Below are 21,790 nucleotides of genomic sequence, written 5' to 3'. Positions count from 1 at the left end.
TGCTCATCATGACCCCAGTATGAGCCCTGGGGAGCTTTTCTGCACAGTGTCACACAAAAGAAAATGCTGAGCATGGTTTACAGGCAACGAGCTGTAACAGAGACTGGAAAGCACTGCTACCCACTGCCCATTTTAGATTATTATTATTATTATCCAAATAATTCAGTGTTTTCAGCCCCAGTGCTTCACTGCCAGGAAATCTGAGTGAGTGGAGCAGTAGCTGTGTGAGCAGAGCCCCAGGGCTCACGCTGCCTGCACCAGTGCCCAGTCCACTCCTAAATTTTGAAGAAATAGGTTTCCCTGAAGTCAGCAATAGCAACCCACAGGCCATGCCCCACTGAGCTGAGAGCAGCAGCCTGGAAAAAGAAATAAATTGAAGAGCCACTGTGACCACCAGCAGGGCTGTGAGAAGGTTGAAGCACAGGCAAAGATGCTGCTGATGCACCTTGGGCTTCTGCCTGGTAGCCACGTGGCAAGCAGCCCCAGATTTAACCCATGCAAAGGAAGAGCTCCACACAGCAGACAAGAGAGTCAGCAAATAGGATCATTTGGGGTTTTTAACACCAAAGTGCCACTTCCTTTACTTGCACATGAGGAGCCTTTGGGGACAGCAGTGCTTGTGCTCAGCAACAAGTCCCTGGCTCCACTCGAGCCCCAGTGTGTGTTTTGAGAGCAGCTCCCTTCCCAGTGGCCAAACAGGACTTGGGATGCCCACATCCCATCTCCCTGCTCCCCAGATCCTGATGTTTTGATGCTGGAGCCCTGGAGCTCCCTGGCACAGAGCCCGTGCCCCAGGAGGCAGGGAGGGAAGCTCCCAGATTTCTGCCAAGCTGCTGGAACAGGAGCAGGGTGCCAGCCCCTGACCCCAGAAACCTTCAGGGGGTTGGCCATTGCAGAAGCCTCCTTGCCTCAAATGAGGACAGTGCCACTTCCTAGAAAAATAGACTTTTATTTACCATCTGTGTCTTGCTCAGGAGTTAATATCCCAGGACAAGCTGGGATACCCCAAGCCATGCCATTGCTGGTGGCACTGTGTGGGTGGCAGGACCACATCTCCTTAGGGGTCTCTGATGTGTTGAAAGGGCAGGAAGGGGGCTGAAGGTGCTGGTTTTATCTCTTGGCCCCCACAGTCCCCCATTTTTGTGTTGCTGAACTCACGTGGCCTCTTCACCTCTTCTACCACACAGTCAGGATTTCTTCTCCAGGGTCAGGCCCACACATGGCACCACTGCAACTGGCACGTTCCTTGCAGGACACTTGGGATTAGTTAAATAAAAGGGTTGGAGGACATTTTCTGGGGTGGGAATGGTCAATAACTTAACATGAACCAAGCATACCATACGTAACACTCCTGCTAGCAGGCAGGTCCCTGTCATACAGCAGTCTGGTGGCCAAATGACCAGGAAGGGTGGCCAGGCATGGCTTGGGGTGACCAGGCATGGCTTGGGGTGACCAACTGAAGTCTTTGCACAACTTGTCCCCAACACCACTGCCCACAGTCTGGCACCATGTGGGACCCCTGGCACTGGCATCTTCTCAGGTGGCAAGTAGTGAGTTTTTAGAGGGTCTTCAGCACACCCCATTTTGAGTTTGTTGGTGTGTTCAGAGGGAGGTGAAATGCATTTTTCTCTTCAGATTGATGCCACAGAGCTCTGGTCCATCCCAGAACTCTGCTTCCAAGCATTTATCAGTTGCTTCAGCCCTCTCCCACTGAACACCAAAGTTCCTTGGTGGGTTTCCTGGTGCAACACCCTGGCCACAGCAGTCACCCCCCAGTCACACTCCCAACAACCTTAAAGCTTAAATAAGCCAAAGAACGTCATGGACTCCTCAAAATTCACCAGAGCAATTTTGGAGACGTTGACATGCAAACTGTCCATCTTCCTCAGCTTGAACAAAGCCCCCAGGTAGCTCCTCCTGGCCCATATTTTCTGACCTGCACAGTAGTTGATGCCTTTGTCCTCCATCAGCACGTGGCTGCCTGGCAGGGTTGGGTTCCTCTTGTAGACAAGGTGGGTCAGGACGTGGTTACTGCAGGTGCTGCCCCTGAAGAGGACACTGGAGTACACAAAGTAGAGCCCAGTTTCATTGATGAGGAGGCCCCTGTCACGGTACTGGATGCCACTGGTGAAGGCATGGCCAGAAACTGGTTCCCACTCCAAAGGGAGATCCCACTGGACCGGGTTCCCTGGAAGGCAAAAGCAGAGAAAAAAAGAGCAATAAGTGCAATAATAAAAAGTGCACTAAGTCCAAGCAGCACTGTGATTTCTTTTTTTTTTTCATACCCCCCCTCAGGTCACACCCCATGTCCCAAGGTGACAACTCTTCCTGACATGCAAAGTCCTCCCTTGTGCTGCTCCTGGGAGCTCTCCCCATCACCCTCCTCAATACCTTCACCCCTGCAAACTGGAAACCCACCCAAAAACATGCCTGAAAAGCCTGCATGAGTGGGAGATTTCAGCTGTGGGGGGGCTTCCCACCATCAGGGCACCAAAGGGAGGTGGAAAAGTCTGGGTGAGGTGGAGACCTCACAACTACACCCATGCCACCCATGTCCCCTGCTCCCACATCTTCCCAGCCCCTCAGCACATACCTGTTAAGTGTGCTGCCTTCCTCTCCCTTTTCACCAGTTGTTCCTTCTGCTCTGCTCAAAAACAGGGAAGGAAAAGTAAAACAAGAGTTTAGAAGTTGAAAATAAAACGCTGAAATTGTTCCGTTCAGGTTGAAAGTCTTGTGTTTTCCTAGGTGAAATTCAGAAAAAATAAAGGCAAGTTCTTGTGGAAAGTTTCAATTTCACTGAAATGACATTTCAAAAAGAGAGGAAAAAAAAAAAAAAACAAGCAACCAATCCCACACATCATCAGGCTCCTCTCAGCTAACTTTGGCTGCAGTGAGACTTTGCACCCAAATAATTTAGGAAAAAATAAGTTGTGCTCTCAAGGGGGGGAATGAATCTCCCACCCCCCAAAAGAAAATGAAACCTTCTGCATCCTTCTAAAATCTTAAAAGTGTCAGGAGAGAGACAGAAGCAGCACGTGCCACACTGTCTCCATTTTCCTCCCTTTTTTTTGTTGCTTCTGCACCTTAGGACAAGCAGAAAATCACTTTTCCAGCAGAGTGTTCCCTTTACCCTGCAATCCCCCAGGGTAGAGAAGCAAAATGCCCCAGGAACCTGGGGCTGACACCTCCAGGCACTCCATTCCCATTCCCCCCAGGATGAAGAAACTCTTTTCCCAGCCAAGCAAGGGAAATCAGCACTTGCAGAGCATCAGACTGTGCCCCTGATGAGGAGAGGGAAGCTCAGCACATGCTGACACAGGGGACCTCCCTCTCTTGGGGTACATCAACTCACCTATGAGTTTCTCCAGAGCTGGAGGGATGTGTTCAGGGCTGGCAGACTGTCAAAAAAGAGAAACAAGCTGTGTTAACAGGGTCAGAGCTCAAGAGCATCACCTGAAGCAGCCAAGGGCTGTCTGTGACCAATGGCTGCTTCTGGGTGTTCGTGGAGAGCTGCAAAGTGGCAAGAAACACACAGGGAGAGATCTTGCAGCACTCAGGAACACAAAGACATCCAAATCTCTCAATCCCCACCAGAGCTCTCCCCCACAGGAATAAAAAACCCCCTATCCTGGCATGCCAGACACCCAGATACCACCAGCCCATCCCCTGGGGAGTTTGGCACCACCTGAGCATCCAATTTTAATTAAGCTTTTTTTTTTTTTTCTCCCCACCACCCCCCAGGGTCTCTGTGAGCACCCAGGCAGACCTCACCTCTCTGAGTTCAGCCAGTTCCTTCTCCAGGTGGAAAATCTGGAACATGCTGAGTCCCACTCCAGTGAGGGCCAGCAGGATCAGCATGGAGATCACCAGGAAGCTGCCACTCCTCCTGTCCCTCTTGCTCCTTGGCTTTTTGCTCCGGTCAGGCACTGGTGGTGGGAAAGGAGCTACAGGAGGTGTTGGGGGGCAGGAGGTACTGGTGTTGGCACAGCCATCCACCCAGAAGATCTGGGGGTACACATAGTTCAAGTTCTGCTGCATGGCTGGCAGAGGGACGGACCGGGCGTGCTTGGTGTGATCTTCCATACAGCAGCCAAAAAGGGCAGAAAGTGCCCCAGACTGAGCCCCCGAGGCAGCCCCAGCTCTGCCTTTATACTCCTGCACCACTCCAGCAGTGAACACCCCAGCTCGGGTGCTGCAAACTCTCTGAAAGCCTCAAGCATCCCCAGCAAACCCAACAGAGTTTCCGCCTCAGCTGCAGCCCGGGCACCCCCTGCTCCTCCCACCCCAGACACTGCAGGCAGGAGTTTGGGGGGTGCAGGAGGGCAGGGCAAGCACCCCCCCTTCCATCACCAACCAAACACCCTTTCCAGGAGCTCTCTGGAGCTGAGGAAGATGTTTTTCCACTGCAGTGGCCTGGATTTTTTTTTTTTTTCTTGCCTTCCTAGAGAGGCTCCAGAATTGGGGTCAGACCAGCACTCCAAGAGCTTGTGATAAAACCCCAGTGAGGAGAAACAGGGACATTTCCAGTCCTCAGTTTCCAGTTTCTCCCATTCCCATCCCTCACTGAGCACAGACTGGGAAGTCGTGGCAATGGGATTTTCCCACAGGAGCACACAGGTGATCCCAAACAGCACTTTGCTCTTCCACTTTACAGCCCTACACTGAGCTGCATCTCAGTAAAAAACAAACAAACAAACAAAAAAAAAGCAATATTTAGTACAAGAACTGGAGATTTGCCTTCTGGGTGGCTGAAGGAAGCCAACCCAACACACAGTCTTTAATCTTCAACATCAAGGCTGGGGGCTGAGATCTAAACAGCTTTTTTTTGCCCGTTTGTTTCCCCAAAACAAGGGCTCAGCTTTGCCTCCAACCACACCACGAAGCCAGCTCTGTCCTCAGAGCCTGCACCACCAGGCACCCCACTGCTTTTTGAAGATGCTCACCACAGCCATGTGCTGAGCAGTGAGCAGCAAGACAAGAGGTTTTGGCAACTCATTTCCCTGTGCTTCTAGGTTTCTGATAGAAGAGACACAAAAGAAACAAATTCAGCTTCAGCAGTTCAAGCCTGGTCCTACCTCCCCCTCCCCTGCTCCCCTGACCCTCTCTGCATCCATCCCATTACAGCCCTCCCAGACACCCCAAGAAGTGTGGGGTGTCTTACTGCATCCATCCCATTACAGCCCCCCTCAGACACCCCAAGAAGGGTCCTCACTGCATCCATCCCATTACAGCCCCCCCAGACACCCCAGGAAGGGTCCTTACTGCATCCATCCCATTACAGCCCCCCTCAGACACCCCAGGAAGGGTCCTCACTGCATCCATCCTGGTACAGCCCCCCCAGACACTCCAGGAAGGGTCCTCACTGCATCCATCCCAGTACAGCCCCCCCAGACACCCCAGGAAGGGTCCTCATCCCCTCCTGTCATCATTTCAAGGGACCAGGCTCAGCCCCACACCTCCTGTGCCACTGCCCATCTACAACTTGCCCCTAGGAGGGGAAAAGATGTGCCCAAGGCAGGGGCAGCCAAGACAGACCCTGGCTGGTAAGGCCAACACCTCCTCTGCAGCTCCTTGGGCACCCAAACCCCACGGGTGGGGGGATGTTTCACCCACCCCTTGGGGCTCCTCACTCAGCACAAGGAGCAGAGCATCCCCACGGCTCTCTGCAGCATGGACATGGGGGGCAGGGAGCCCTCATGGCTTTAGTGGCCTCTGCTGCCCATTCAGCTGCTGGAAAATGAAGAGAGGGCTCAGATAGCAGGGATTGAAGCTCAGGAATTCCCTGCAGTTGGAGGCATTGCTGACAAACGTGTCAGAAGTCATCAAGCACACAGCTTTGTCTGGAGAGGACTCACTCTACATTTTTTTTCCTGCCACGGGGTGTATTTGATGCCCATCATGGTGGGATTACAGGCACAGTAATGGTCTCACTGAAATGTCAGCAGTGTGTTTCCTTCTCACCCACTGCTTCCTATTTTCACAGAGATGCTTTTTCTTTTTTTTTTTTTTTTTTTGATGGGTAGATGAGAGGATAGAGGCAAGGAAACCAATGAAAGCCACTTCAGCCATGGCTCCTCCACCTCCTCTTTGGGATGTTCAGATGAAGACTCTGCTGATACCACGTTTTAGCAAGGCAAAGATTGGGGCTCTTTGACCAAAGGATCATTTTGGGGGCACAACATGCTAGCTGAGAGCTCTCCCTTCCTACCACACTCCTGGCCCTGCTGTCACACTCTCCATTTCCCCTGTCACCACCTCCAGGGATCCCCAGGAGGACCAGTGCTGTGCCAAGCAGGACAGAGGCTGAGGGAGCTGGGGGTGTTGAGGCTGGAGAAGAGGAGGCTCAGGGGAGACCTCATCACTCTCTACAACTCCCTGAAAGGAGGTTGGAGCCAGGGGGGGGGTTGGGCTCTTTTCCCAGGCAACTCTCAGCAAGACAAGAGGGCAGGGTCTCAAGTTGTGCCAGGGGAGGTTTAGGTTGGAGATGAGAAAGAATTTCTTTCTGGAGAGGGTGCTCAGGCATTGGAATGGGCTGCCCAGGGAAGTAGTGGATTCTCCGTGTCTGGAGATCTTTCCAAAGAGCCTGGATGTGGCACTGAGTGCCATGGGCTGGGAACTGCAGCGGGAGTGGATCAAGGGTTGGACTTGATGATCTCTGAGGTCCCTTCCAACCCAGCCAGTTCTAGGATTCTATGATGGTGCCTGCAGGATTCTCCCTGGATTCTGATGGCTCAGGCAACACAGGATGTCAGCAGAGCTTCTGGAATAAGAGCTGGGCACTGTGCTTGGAGGAAGCCACTTAAAACATATAAATCCAATTTGCTGGAAGTCCTGGAGCCAGAATTTAGACAAAGTTGAGGTCTCCTAAGATATGGGCCAAGGACAGCTGGGCAGGAATGGAGGACATATGACAAAAGTGCTGTCAGTCCCTCTGTCTCCCTCTCCCTCTCTTTACTCTGCAAGATTCACATTTCTGTTTTCAGCTGCCTTGTTACAGCACAGGTTTTTTTCAAGTGGAACCATGTTCCATACCCTTTTCTCAAAGAGCTGATGCTCCTTGCCAAACCAACATAAGACAAGCCACTGTCACACCAACAGGAAGTTTCCTCAGAAAAAATCCCTCCACTCCCACCTTGTCCCCTCTGCGAGGTGGGAGCTCTTCTGCATCAGACACCATTCTGCTCAATTTGATGCTGAAAACAAAGAGAATCAGTCAGCAACCAAAAGCTTCTCTCAGCAGAGTTAAAAGACAAAAGGATGACCCACTTGAAATACACCAAAGAAAGCAGGACAATGATCCAGACCTAACACTTGACAGAAAATAAAACTTCAAGAAAAAACCATGAATCACCTTATAGGAGAAGCTCTCATCAGGGTCTGGACAGTCAGATGTGTCTGCATGAAAGTGATGAGCAAATATTTCCTATTATTCTGGTGCTTAATGGAAATGCTAAAAAGCAACTCTTGAGAGCCCACAGTGCTGCATCAATTATACCTTAGGACAACTGAAAAAGCTGAAACCCCATTTGCATTCAAGAAGGCAGGCTTTGGAACATGAACCCCCAGGCTGCCAGCACCAAGGCAGCCCCTTTTGTAGAAATTCAGATAAAAGTTGGATTTTGTAACGTTTCCACAGGAATAACTTAACTATGCTTAAGTGCACAGTGGTTTTTATATTAAAAATAAGCAATATAAACAAGCTTAAATCTGGGATTTTTTGAAAGTACCATTTCAAAACATCTAACCAAGGTAAAAAGAAGCCAAAACATCTAACCAAGGTAAAAACAAGCCAGCCTTGACCACAGAAAATGCCACCTGGCTCTGCTGGCCAACATGGCTTTTTTGCACTATTGGACCATTTTACTCCTTTTTGGGAGAAGCCATTCTCAAAAAAATTGCCCCCTCTCAGGATCTGCCTTGAGATCCTTACAGAGTTCCAGCAGAATCCCAACTCAGCTCCAAGCCAACCCAGGCTTTCCAGCTCCAGATGTGCCCCTCTCATTACACAAACACCTCAACACCCATTGCCCATGTCACCCGACTTCCCAGGACCCCAAGGAGACCTCGAGCTGTCTTTAACCTTGAGCTCCAGGTTTACAAGGAATATACACAACCCTTGACAGTTCAGCAGTAAGCATGACAAATTATGGCTACCAGAATGTATTCATTATCTTATTTTTCTGGAGAAAAATAAAAACAACAACCAAAAACCATCCCAGACAAAGACTCTTGTCTGCTGGGAGTTCAGAGGGCTCAGCAGCTCGATGGAGGCTGTGGCAAACATCTCACCCAGGTAAAAACAAACCATTTTTTCCATTTCTAGGCCCATGATGTGCAGAGTTAATTCCATCTCCTTTACCTCCCAGAAGCCATAAACCTGTGACTTCATTAGTGACCCTAATGAGAAGCAGCATGGGCAAGCCCCAGGCCACATGTCCAGCATGAGCCAGCAATGAAGCAGCAAAAAGCTCCTTGGTAGCTTCTTTTAAAATGACTATTTTTAAGTCAAAGGGAAAGATTCACAAGTTTCACCCTCCTGAGCTCACATGTTTTATCTAAACGAGCTCTGGGAACACAACTGCTTCTCAAGTGGTCACAAACCCCAGTGATGCCTTCAGCAGTACCTGGTGCTGTTTGACACAGGATTTCCAGGAGATGAGACACACACTGGGTGATGGTCTACCCACAGCATTTTGTGGTCAGGACTCAGCACTTCAGTTGTTCCAAATACAGTGGAACATGTTTGCACCTAATCAAGTGAAGCACGCTAAGCTGTTCCATCTTGTTTCATCTCACACTGACTTGTCAACAGCAGAAGCCACATAAAGTTGCCTAATACTCAAGTTTCTCTCCTTACCCAACAGCACACAGCCAGCACTTTGTCTATATTAAAAATATTGGATTCCCACTCTGAGGCTTCATGTCTAAATACCTTATTTTGGCAAGCATGGCTGGTAAACCCCTTATACAATGCTTTATTTTTCTGACCATCCTTCACATTGTTTAAATATTTCTCAACCTCAGCTCAAGGGCTGCCCAAGGCCTGCAGGGAGGCAGCCTTCACTGCCATGCATCCTGGTTCCTTGGTATTTCACACCAAAACCCACCCAACCTCGCAGAATCCCACAATGTCTCAGGTTGGAAGAAACCTTCAACCCCAGTCCAAGCTTTGACCAACCCTCACCACCAAACCATGTCCCTAAAGACCAAGGCATTACAGGTTTAAGGACTTCATCACAGAGTGATGAAGAGGGACACAAACAAACACCCCCCGAGGAACTTGTCAGGATTTATAAGCTGCCTTCATTAGAAGTGTATAAAAATTATACACTCTCTATAAAAATTATGACCAATTTAAGGACTCGTTCTTAGCAAAGAATCAAGTTTTGAAAGCTGGAGTCAGGGTGTCATAAATAAAACTGAAGTAAATATATTACTCAGGAGCCCACATGAAAGCATAACTTAAAACATTAAGGGCTTTTTTTGTCTTTTTTTAAAAAAAAGAGTGGTTACAAGTAATTAAAAGCAGCACCCAGCAGCAGGAGGAAGCTGTGGTTCAGTCTCCTGTCTGCTGCCAGAACAAACACTTCTGGGTTTGCAGTATCATGATTATCACCCTTGGTTCCTCCAGAATCTCAGCCCCTGCAGCACAACCTCTGAAGGGTCAGACTGAGATTAGTGCAAGGGGGCTGTAACACACTCAGGAAAAGGTGAGAGGCAGCAGCAGTGACTGAGGGATGTGCTTCACTCACACATCTCCACTGCTCCAGCACAAAAACACCCAGCCTGACATTTGTCACAAGTGCAGAGTTTTGCACCTGGGAAAGAACAACCCCAAGTACCAGTAGAGGGTGGGGATTGAGCTGTTGGGGTGACAGAGAAAGGGACCTTGGGGTGCTGGTGGAAGGATGAAAGGGACCTTGGGGTGCTGGTGGATGGAAGGATGACCATGAGCCAACAATGTGGCCAAGAAGCCAATGGCACCTGGGGTGTATTAGAAGGGGTGAGGAGGTCAAGAGAGGTTCTCCTCCCCCTCTCTCTATCTCCAGTTCTGGGCTCTTACAAGCAGTTCCCTGTCCTTAAATGGGAGAGTCCCAAAGATGCTGAAGGGAGTGGAACATCTCCTGGTGAGGAAAGGCTGAGGGAGCTGGGGCTCTGCAGCTTGGAGAAGAGAGGAGTAAGGGGTGAGCTCATTAATACTTATAAATATGGAAAAGGAGAGAGCCAGGAGGATGGAGCCAGGATCTTCTCTGTGATGTCCCATGACAGGACAAGGGGCAATGGGTACAAACTGGGGCACAGGAGGTTCCTCATAAGTACAAGGAAAAACTTTTTCAGGGTAAGGGTGAGGAAAGCCTCGGCACAGGCTGCCCAGGGAGGTTCAAGCTAAAAATTCTGGTAATTATAAAATTACTACTAAACATTTTCTTTTCATGGACTTTTACATTCTTCAAGAAACCTGGCTGTCAATACCAACAGGTAATTTCATGCAGTCACTTCTTCTGAGGACCCCCCAGGTCAAGACACAAACTAGTACCAGGCTGGACATTTCTCTAGCCATTTTCATAGCCAGGATTCCTAAAGTTACAAAGGACTCCTCTGCCTTCAGCTCCCCTCCCCTTTTTTTTTTTTTAATTGGACAAACACATCAAAAGATGAGCAGTCCTTCTCAAAGAATTTAAGCCCCAAGTTTCATTTTCAAAAGGAAAAATGCCAGTAAATTAAAGACAAAGTGTTCAGATTTATTTGGAAATTCACAGTTTCTAATGGCACTACAGTTCTGTAGTTACATACTCTTGTTCCACAACGTTGTGTGCTGCACTCAGGTGGTGTGTGTTCTCCTCATTCAGGTTTGAAACCCTTCTTAAATTCACCTTCACCACGTCTGGTTCATGTGCTCTGACTGGCTAATTGTGCAGATCAACTCCAAAAGTACATCACCCTAAAGTATTCATAAACTAATAAGAAAGCAGCAAAAAGAAAAAAAAAAAAAAAAAAAAAGAAAACAAAATTGCTTTAAATAAATCACATTACATACAATACCCAGGAAAGGCATTAGGTCTGTTAAAAGGGTACCACTAAAAAGTGCTGAATAAGTTAACTTATTTCTTAAAATGTGAACCTGTAACATCTGTCAAAAGGAAATCATCTTTTGTTCCACTCATTCAGATACACACTCAGCATTCCAGCAATCACACATCCTGGAGTATCCACATACACAACCACAGTCAAAATGAAAAACACTTGGCTATGAAAACACCAACCATCCAAACACTGCACCTTTGTTAGCCAACACAAAAGCAAAGGTTATGGAAACACCCACTCTGAACCAGCCTGACTGCTCAAGGCTTTGCAAACTGCACAGTCCCAGAGCTGCCCAGTTCTCCCTCCTCTTCTTCAGCTGAGCTTTTGCCTGAGCTCTCAGCACAGAACCAGCTCCTTCCTTCAGAGAACCAGAGCAGACAATTCCAACCACAAATGCATTCATCAGCCTAAGACTCCTTCATACTGAGGAAGTCATTCGTTTGCTACATCAGACTGCAGCTCTGAGATGTAACTGGAGGTGGAAATAAATGTGATTACCATCCCTCGTGAGGTATTTTCCTCAACCAAGCTTGCAAAACCTGAATCTAGTCAGGGGAGTCCATCTCTTAGTGTTTTACAGTATCCAGTCCACATTACTGAGTCCAGCTGGAGGCCAACACGTGTCCTTTTACAGCACTGTAGTGTTGCATCTTCAAAAAAAGCTAGAGAAATTACAAAACAAATCAAATGACAAACAATTGTATCTCCCCTCTTCCAGTGGCATTATAAATAGACAAAAGGCACATAAATATGGGAAGGTGCAAGAAATAGGAACAAAGCTAAAGGAAGAGGATTAGGCTTTTATCCCTATTCCACCCAACAAACTGGGTTTCAAAAAAATCTCTCCCCAGGAACTGTGGAAAAAAAACCTTTATAAAATGAACCCTGCCCTCCCTCCCCTCCCCAAGGTGTTCTCATAGGAAATTATCAGCCTTGTAAAGCTGCAGCTTAGAGCCAAGATTGACACAATCCCATCTTTTTTAAAAAGGCAGAAACCAAATTTCTGAATACTTCCCAATTAGTTGAGCTCTTCGTCTCCCACTATCCTCCCCCAGAATACCACAGACTGTTCTCAAATGAACAAACACTCTCCTGTTAGAAAAGTCCAGCTAGTTTCAGATGTGTCCAGAAACTGCTGTGACACCAAGTGTTCCCACTGTTATATCTTTGTTTCCTTTGATTATGTCATGCAGGCTTGGCATTGACCCTGACTTAGTTTGTATTAGAGTTTTTATGAGCTTCCCTTGGTCTGAAACTTTCGACCTTCTTCGTTTTATAGCCCTCTTCTCAGTTTTTGTCTTTTGGGTCTGTCCGTTGCACAGACTCGTACATGCTGAAATGCCACAAAAATAGGATTCCTCAGACTGAGAGGATGTCTCAGAGCTTCCTTCAGATGGAGGACCCTTGTAGGAAGAGTGATAAACTTCCCCAATGTTAGAGAAGTCCCTCTGGTTCGTGAACGGCTTCCTTCCTTTGATTTCCCCGTTGGCTACTGGATGCAGAGGCTCTGATGTGGGTTTAATGGTCTCAATTTTTTCACTTTTGTATTTACAACGCTTTTTCTGAAAGCACAAACAAAAAGAGAGAGGGTTTCAGTTTCTGGAAGGCATAAAAATCAAGGCTGGGAAAGGGGAGAGGAGCTGAGCCATGCCCCACCTGCAGGCAGAAGCACACACAGCTCCCACACAGCCATTTTACCTTCTTCTCTGGGGAAAACTTCAGGGGTTCAACAATGTACAGGTCCTCTGGGTCCACTGCAAGAGAGGGGACAGAAGTTCAGCAGTCCTGACACTGCCAGCTCTGGAGTAATGCAATTCTAAATAAATAACAGTGACAACACCTCCTGCTTCACACAGGCAGCTTTGCTCCCACTCTAAGTTCAGAGGCACAACAAGAATTCCCCTCTGCTGCCCTGGCAGCTGTCAGTGATAAACACTTGGCCTCCTGATAGGTTAAGCCATAGGAGAGGTGAAAAGAAGATCTTTTGGGGAAAAGGAACAATACTCAGGAAGAGAGCTTCTAGAAAAGCAGTGACTGTTAGTAACTTACTCTTAGTTAACCATTAGTAATGGTTTTTAATGTGCAGCCTGCCTGCCACAGGGCAGATACTAGGAGCACGTGCACCTATCAAGGACATAGATGTTGAGACTGACATGAAACAGGTCTGGAACTCCTCCAGCAGGGCTCTGGTAAATCATTCTTCCAAGCCAAAGCAGGGAAGAATTCAGGAAAAGCATGGTTTTGAAAAAAAAAAAATTGCCTTAGCTAATCTCTATTGAAATTTAACTTGTGAGTTGCCACATAGTTTTAGTCAGAGGACAAAAGGCCATGAGGCAAGGCTGATGCACCCAGAAAAGCAGTGTGAGCTGAATACTTGGTAGTCACTATAATCTGCACTCCTTCTGGTTCTGCATGATGGTGATGGCTGAAGAAATCACAGCTCAGTGTCCTGAGAGCAACATGAAAACACCAGAACACTCCTCAGACCCAAGCCAAGATAAATAACCTGATTTTTGATAAATTTGGATCCTAAGTATCTACCCAGTTTCAAAGACAGGGTGTCAGGCCTTCTGAAAAGTATGGTGTTCAGACTTCCCCTGTCTGGCATAAAGAAAAAAAGCCATTTTCTTCAAGCTTCACAGCTGTAGAACTGAATGCCTGCAACCCCAAGAAAAATGACAACAAAGACCCCATCTTTCAGCATAATTTAGCACAGTTCTGCAAGTGTCTGGTAATTTTTTTCCTGAACCACTTGTCCTACAGAATGTACAGGTGAACTACTACAACCCAGAGCACTTTGATGTTAACCTGTAATTCCATTTTCATACACTGGCAGTAACACATATGTTCCGCAAGACTGAAGGAGCAGCACTAGAGATGTGAATAATATGTGAATAATACCTTCTTTACCAGCTAGCTGAAAAGACTGGGATCTGACCAGTGGCAGTGATGTTCTCCTTTTCAAATTCATATCATCATAGGAGGAAAAACACCTAGAAAACAAAACACATTTTTTAACATCTTTTAAACACGTTTTTCTCAGGACTCTGTCACAGGCATTTTCATTAAGGAACAAACAACTTGGGCAGAAGGACAGAATTCCTCACTGAGGTGCCCAAGAAAGCCTGGCAAAGAGACACAGTATTGTGTTTGCAACAAGTTCAAGGTATGCCAAGTGTAGTAGCCCCTAAATGCTCCTAGGAGAGAATTACTACACAGTAGTTCTGGCTCTTGACTATTAATTTTGTGTTTGCAGAAAGAAGCCTCAGAATTAAAACAGATGTGGAAGTCTCAGCAGATTTAGGAAAAATCAACAAAAACAACAAAGTCTCAAAGATGAAGACATTACCTTTTGGGGCTAGGGTAGTGATTGCTTTTGGGAAGTTTGGAGAAGTAATCTTCACAGAACTGAGAAGTGCTTCTGCACCTCTGCACACAGAGCACCAAGCCCAGAATGACACAGAGAAGCAGAGAAATCACAAGGTAGGTCTGCCTGTCAGAAACCTGCAAGAATTTGAGTTAAAAACAAGGATTTAATTTAATTTTATTATTATTATTGTCTTTAAACATTAAAAAAAATCAAAGAACAAAATGAATATGGTTGAGTCACTTAAATTTCTCTAAACTCGTGTTCAAATTTCAGTCTTTCAGAGGTTTGATCTCATCTCTGGGCTACAGCAGCAAAGACTGACAGCTAAAAACCATCAACTGGTAACAGGACAACAGTTCACCAGCTACAGTACTACCATTATTACCCCATTACTGCCATTCCCAAGTCAGTGGTTAGTCTTCTGATTTCATTAAGAATTGTTTCACACAACACTATCAGTTCCAATGCACTACAGGGAGGCTGGGATATTAAGTTATTCCAAGGAAGTTTTATCTTTATTTTTAGACTACAATCCTGGGGTGAAGTAGGGCTGGAGTAGAAACTGTTATGAATCCTGCTGTGCACAAGACAGCTTCAGCAACTCAAACTTTCCTCCCTTCCCCTGGCCAGCTGCTAAACCAGGCTGAAAACAGCCCTAGAGACAACTTCTCACATGAAAAGGACTCCTCTTCAAATTCAGGTGAGTTGATGCATCCCTTTCCTTTGAGTTCTTGTGCCATACTGCTGAATTTATACTCACCTCACGTTTTAATTCCCCCACAGTTGTTGACAGATTGGAAACCAGCTGTGTCATGTTGGTAAGCTGGGCCAGTAAGAGCTGGATTGCTTCTGTCTGTCTCTGATCCTGCATTAGAGAGAGTCATGGGCATGTGATGGAGCTCCCAGGTTTACACTGTCACATACTCTCACTAGTAGTGAGTTAGTAGTGCCATGTGCAGCCACATGGCTTCCTCAGCACTGTTCTCAACACAGCTTTCAGACACCATTTGAAACTGCTTACAGCCATGCACAGGCCCCAAAACATCAATATTTCTACTGGGCTGGTGACATTATGCCAAATTATGCCAAATCCATTTCATTACAGTGATTTCTGCTGTCTTAAAGGCAGATGTTACAAAAAAATATACACAGAGATGACCAAGCAGAGCTGATGGGCATCTGCTCAGGGCTCAGGGACTTACTGACAGGAGCCCCAGCCAGCCAGGAACAAGAAAATCATCTCCTGTCATCATCAGATTCTGGAAAGAACCCTTACAGAATATTTATTCCCATAATAAATCAAGAAAGATGAGCAGAGTATCAAGGAGGTGAACCAAGAGGAGCACCTCAGACTGCCCAGCATTTGATAATATTTAAAATAAAAACAGAAAATAGCATGTGTATAATCTCAGGGAAGTTGCTGCTTTCTTCACTTGATGGATGAGCAAACTACAGGCCTGCACTTCAGAAATTTTCAGGCAGTTTGGGATTAAAACTTGCTTTGCCACATCCAGTGGTTTAGTCATTATTCAGCACTGCAGTTAGCACTGTATTTCACAGCTGCTCAGGAAAGCCAGAATTGCAGAGCAGGGAAAACCTCATTCAGCCCCCACTTCCTTAAATCACATTTTAAAGAATGAACTAAAGCTATTTTTACATGCACTACACTTGCAAATGCAAATTCTCCCTTTGTAAAGGCTAAGTCTCTTCAGCAGCACTCCCTCTTCTGGGAAATAATCTATCTAGCCTTCAAATTCCAGATGAAAACCAAAATAATTCTAAAAATATATTGGTTTTCAGTGCAGCTATAATCAAGAAACAAGGGTTGGAAATTACCTGACTAACTTTTTCATTAACAGAGACATTTAAGAGTTTTAGACTTAACCACCTGTTCAGTTTTTTTCCCCTTCAAAAATCAGGAAACAGAGCTGGAAATGCCTTTAATCTAAAATGACTGGGAACATATCTAAAAACTTTGTAACTGAAAGAACTATTGTGAAGCATGGAATGGATGCTTTTAGAAGCAATTCTTCAACTGGAAGAATTCTGGCTCCTCATTACAACTCTTTCATAAAACTTGATAATTAGGAAAACACTCAAATACCCCACCAAACCTTACCTGCTCTTCTGCTATTCTTGAGGTGTTCTGAAGTTTTATTATTGTTTTATTGAAAGCCTTCTGCATTTCTTCCATTTGCTTTCTATACCTAAAAACAAAAGGCATAAAGGGCTGAAATGTTTGTTCACAGACTCCTCAGCACTAGACTTGTCTTCAGTAAACACAACCATGCCAGCAGAAAACTTCCTCCCACAAGGTAGTTTTATCTAAACAACCATCAAGTTGTATTTCCTTTGAAGGTTCACATAAAACAGACACATGTCTCTATTTTTTCTGTGTGCTTTTTTTTTTTTCCCCCCAAGGTTAAAGTAAAAATCTATTTCAAGACCTCAGGGCAAAATTGCTGGGATTCACTACAGAGAATTCTTTGTAGACACTGACTGCCAAGACAGACAAAACTGCAGTCAGTGTTACAGAGCTCCTGACTTGAAACCAGTTCTGAAATGGGTCTGTTTCCTCATTCTCCTATGGCTAAGGAGCACCACAAATAAACACTAAAATACATACATCTCTTAAAGAAAGTTCTGTTCCCTCTCCATGTTCCCTTCTTCATCAACAGTTATTACAGATAATACAATAGTTTAAGTGGAAACAACTCAGTAAAGAAGGTGCTGTAGGTCTGTGTCATTCAGCTTAACAGCCCCAGGAGGATAGGCCCTTTTGCTGAAAGGTTTGTGGACTTACATCCTGGCAACCATTACAGAACCCAGAACAATATTCATCAAAATTAAGGTGGCTGCATCTGAAATACAGAATGGAAGCCCCTGCCCCCCACAGCCACCCGTGTCTGCAGCAGCTACTGAGCTTGAGGTGCTCTCCTCAGCTTTCCTTTAAGGTTTATGCTGGGATTTAGGTTCTGCTCCCCACGTGTGCATGCTCCTCTGTGTAGCTGGCTGCAACCACACTTACACAGGGTAGCAATCTTCCCAATCTGCCTCAGCCTTACCTCTGACTGAGCTCTTCCAAGTACCTGCTGCTGAGGGACATGTTGACCTCCAGGGCTTTGATGCGGTTGTTCAGGCGCATGAACACGGATTCCTTCTGGTTGGAGCCATGAACCAGATTCCCATTGGCATAGCTGAGATCTGTGGAATTCTGCAGCTCAGCATAGAAGTCTGTAGCTGTCCTCTGTGCTCCCCCAGGGACTGGAATGGCCATTAAAGCTTCTTCAGTTGCCTGATCCTCCTCCTTTGTTTCAGCAGACACAGAAGGCTCAACAGGAGGTGAAGGAGGTTTCTGCATGTCTGGAGTGCTTTCTTTTCCCTCCCCAGCATCAGTGGCCACCATGCCCAGGGTGTGGTCAGGCTGCAGAACAGTCTCTGTAGGTTTTGGAATCACTGGAAGAGCAGTAGTCTCGATTGTGCTCATCTCCTTTACCTCAGCAGCCACGCTGGTTTCAGAAGCTACAGGGTTTTCTGCAACAGAGCTCTCAGCTTGCTCAGTTTCTGCACTGATCTGAGTTATATCCACCTGGGGAGTCAGCTTTGGTGCTACCAGGCCTGCATCTTCTTCCTCAGGCTCCAACACCGTGTCTGTTGTTTGTAACAGCTTAACTTCAGAAGTCACTTCTAAGAGGAGGGACTGAGAGACAGTCTGAGGGTGGCTGGGTTCCAGCTCAATCAAAACTGTGGTTTGGTTACTGCTCTCCTCAGGGGTCACACTACTGAAGTCAAGTGAAACAGCAGAGCCAGCTGGGCTCTCAATTTTGCTGTCTAATTGCTCAGGCAGAGGTTCATCTACTGCTGTGTGTACAGACTGGGGCAGAATCACCTGTGGCTTCTGAGCAGCAGCAGAGTGACCCTGCCCTTGTTTACCTTCAGATTTACCACGCTGCCCATGCGTGGCTGCTGCAGCTGAGCACCATTTCAAGAGATACTCTGAAAAAGTGGGAATACAGCACACTGCTGCCATGTCACAGCAGTACTTCTCTGTCTCCAGCTCAAACCATGCTGGCACTTCTTCCTCCTGATCATCACTGGGCAGCAGGGTCACTGTTGACTGGCTTGTATCCTCTTCATACTCTTGTACTAGCTGGACAATAGGCCTTTCTTTTGTCAAATCCACCATTAAGTGTTCTTTATCCATCTGTGGTGGATCTGTGGTGACAAGTCTACAATGGAAGAGTTCAAAATGGGATGTTACCTTCAACAGATTTACAGCCTGCTCTGGAAGACTGAAAAAAATGGATTTTTTTTAAGACAATTAACAAAGCTTACCCCACTGACCAGTACTGGATACAATGATTTCTCTGGTATTTTCCAGTCCCAATTTGCAAAACAAGTTATTTCAACCTTTGCTTCTGAAACAGACACTGATTGCCCCTTCCCTCACCCCTGGAGAGACTCAGCAGTTCTAACATCACCCAATTCTTACACAGCAACCATCTTACTCTTCTGCTGCCATCTTCAAATGCAAACACCACAACCCTCCCCACAGAACCTCCTCAGGCTCTCAGCAATCAGTGTGCTAGGAAGCAAAAAAAAATACTAAATCCAGCAGAACCCATGCCTTAGGAGCTAGAGTCTCAGCTCTAACAAGCCAAGTCAGTTCTCAACAATTCTAATCAACTGGAAAAAACCAAAAACCCACAGAATATACACACACAACTTCTCCCAACCTAACTCTGTATCTTTGCACACACATTTTCAAGGAAAGACTAGCAGAAAAATAATCTGCTAAAACAGAATCTGTCAATACAAGTTAACTTTACTTTCATCACTAAATGTACATTCATAATTAAGTCTCTCTTGCAGGAGACAACCTGCAAGACCTGGAAGAATATTAGACCAGTTTCCACCCAAAAAACCTGCAGTAGCCCGGAGCAAAATACTCCTTCTGAAAAATACAAACAATTGAGAAAGTCAGTGATGCATTTTGACACTTGGATCATAATGGAAAGAGCTATAAACAGCAACTAAACCAATCAAATTCTCTGGACAGTACATTACAGACTTCACCAAATGCTGCCTTTTTACTTTTTTAAAAGCACTGTGCCATTTCTGAACATTCTACTACCAAAGATTCCAAACTGGTGCATATTATTCTCTGCTACAGACAAAATTAAAAGAGCCCAGCACCCAACACTCACTCTGGTGAAGGAACAGGAGTTGGTTCAGGCAATCTTGGTGTAGCTGTTGAAGTTGTAGGGGTGGCAGTGACATTTTCAGACACACTTTTGTTCCCTGCTGCAAAAAGAAGAAAAACATGAGCATAAAACCCCAAGAAATGTGTTTCTTTTCAGTGAATTTTGGGGTTTTGGTGGTGTTTGTTTGGCCAGTTGGTTTGATTTTTTTGGTTTGGGTTTTTTTTTGTTTGTTTTTCTGTTTTGATTAATTTGTTTGATTTAGGGTTTTTGTTTAGATTACTAACTGCAGTTATTTGAGTGAGAGTGCTACTGATTGTTTAGATATGTGATGTTATGGAGAATCTCAAAATGTTACCAGGAAGAAGCAGACACATTAAATAAACATCTCCAAATACAGCTTAACAAATTATGGTTTTGTATTGGTTCCCTTCTGAGCAAATTCAGTATGATTGTCCTTTCCCCAGTCAGCAGGATAAAGAATTCTATGGCACTAATCACATAAGCCATAAAAGATAAAAAAAGACATGTAAATACAGATCACCCAACTCTTCACAAAAAAAAAATGAATAAAGAAGAAATAAAATTGTCTAGATTACTTTCCATCTTAAAAAAAATAAATACCTTCAGCTTCAGATGACTCTTCAGTTTTGGCTCCAAGCATGTTAGCAGCAATATTGACCATACTTAGAATAGCATCTAAAAGAGGAAAAAAAACCAAGAGAGGACATTCAGAGGGCCCAGGGATTAGGACAAGTGAGCAAACTGCTAATCTGTAAAACAAAGCTGGAGGTTTTCCAATGGAAAAATCACAAGAGACAGTCAGGAACCATCAGTTCTCTCAAAAAAATACAAAGCTCTTAGGAAGAACACAGAAGGTACAATATTTACATAAAGCCTTCTCAGGAAGTGTTCTCCAACCCCTTCCTTTCAAGCTGTACACAGTAAATCTTTATACCACATCCCACAAATAAGGGACTTTACCTAAGCACAGATCTTTAAAGGTCTGAATAATTCATGTTCTGTAGCACTTTGGTACCTGTTATTTAAAACCTTACGTAACATTGATATTATTTAAGTGCTCAGGATTCTTAAGTACAGAAAGCAAAGGTTCCAAAAAATAGAGAACTGCAAAGTTCTCTTCTTGACCCACTAAGAATGATATTTCAGCTCCACATTGTTACTATCTGTTGCTCTGCAATTAAACAGGGATCACAATAAGTTGTTCTGGCAGGAAAATCAAGTTGTAGCTGTTGAAAGACATTTTGTCATGCAAGTAGCTCGTTTTGTTGCAGCACAGCAATAGTTTTTCTACTAAATCATACTCACTTGTAGCAGAACCAAGGAGATTTTTTGAAGATTTTTCTTCCCCTGTATTGTAATCCAATAGATAATCTATGTATAAAGAAGAACACTTAATGACTATCAAAACAAGCCAAAGCAAGCAGCATTGATCATTAAAAATTCTCAGAAAATGGGCTGTGGACTAAAAAAAAAAGCCATTTCATGTGAGCTGCTTGGATTATTTTAGTTATCCTCTGCTACTAGCAGCACATTAAGACATTGCTTAGGCTTCCAAGTGAAATACACACTTAGTACTGGCATGCTAAAGGGAACCAGCAAATAATGACAACACTTTGTTTAAAATCTAAATATATGCTGATTAGTGTCAATAAGGCTAAATTTAGCAGTCAAATCATTTATGATTTGCATGTGCAGAAAGTGACAAGTCCCCAGCTTAGCACAGGACACATCTGAAGGGTTAAAAACGCAGAAGTTCTTTGGTTACCATAATCTTCATCAAAGAGTTCCTGGCGTTCAGACTGATACTGAGAATCTGCTATTTCTTCATACTCCTCCACCATGCTAGTACCAAACACCCTGTTAATAAAGTTTTTAAATGAATTTTTATTAATCATGTATTTACTATACATCATTAAATAAGCAATATGAACACTGTGTAGTCTGTAGCAAATAAGTTAGATAAGCAATAGCTGCTTTCAGTTGGCCAAGATCAAACAGCAGGTATGGCTGTTTGCTCAAACTAAGCCCACTGTTTGCTTTTCAACAAGATCCTGCTTTTAATTCTACCATTTCCAAAGCCTTTTTTTTCCTTTTTAACTTGAACTCGTAC

At 45.2% G+C, this 21,790-nt stretch overlaps 2 protein-coding genes across 6 annotated transcripts in view; both read right to left on the bottom strand.

The window, feature by feature from the left end:
• Positions 1–1,047: 1,047 nt before the first annotated feature.
• On the bottom strand, positions 1,048–4,155 carry FASLG (Fas ligand). Its single transcript, XM_008494846.2, has 4 exons — positions 3,772–4,155; positions 3,353–3,398; positions 2,594–2,644; positions 1,048–2,188 (listed from the first exon to the last, which is right to left on the bottom strand). Exons 1-4 carry the CDS (start codon positions 4,081–4,083, stop codon positions 1,794–1,796), a joined length of 804 nt encoding a protein of 267 aa, XP_008493068.1. The 5' UTR covers positions 4,084–4,155; the 3' UTR covers positions 1,048–1,793.
• Positions 4,156–10,721: 6,566 nt separating this feature from the next.
• SUCO (SUN domain containing ossification factor) overlaps positions 10,722–21,790 on the bottom strand; it is a 33,725-nt gene continuing 22,656 nt past the window's right edge. For 2 of the 5 annotated variants that reach the window (XM_030455054.1, XM_030455056.1), the window contains 11 exons: positions 21,446–21,537; positions 20,986–21,051; positions 20,281–20,355; positions 19,663–19,759; positions 17,521–18,684; positions 16,575–16,662; positions 15,216–15,320; positions 14,435–14,589; positions 13,987–14,078; positions 12,784–12,839; positions 10,722–12,647 (listed from right to left, as the gene is read on the bottom strand). In XM_030455054.1, the coding sequence (XP_030310914.1) occupies positions 12,201–12,647; positions 12,784–12,839; positions 13,987–14,078; positions 14,435–14,589; positions 15,216–15,320; positions 16,575–16,662; positions 17,521–18,684; positions 19,663–19,759; positions 20,281–20,355; positions 20,986–21,051; positions 21,446–21,537 (2,437 nt within the window). In that variant the 3' untranslated portion in view covers positions 10,722–12,200. The remainder of the gene's footprint in view (positions 12,648–12,783; positions 12,840–13,986; positions 14,079–14,434; positions 14,590–15,215; positions 15,321–16,574; positions 16,663–17,520; positions 18,685–19,662; positions 19,760–20,280; positions 20,356–20,985; positions 21,052–21,445; positions 21,538–21,790) is intronic. The other 3 variants (XM_030455055.1, XM_030455057.1, XR_003987799.1) reach the window with 2 other exon arrangements.

The sequence above is a fragment of the Calypte anna genome, chromosome 8 (genome assembly GCF_003957555.1).
Source record: "Calypte anna isolate BGI_N300 chromosome 8, bCalAnn1_v1.p, whole genome shotgun sequence".
NCBI classification, from domain to species: domain Eukaryota; kingdom Metazoa; phylum Chordata; class Aves; order Apodiformes; family Trochilidae; genus Calypte; species Calypte anna.
The sequence above is the reverse complement of the archived record's forward strand: the minus strand, read 5'-3'. Positions and strand labels throughout refer to the sequence as shown.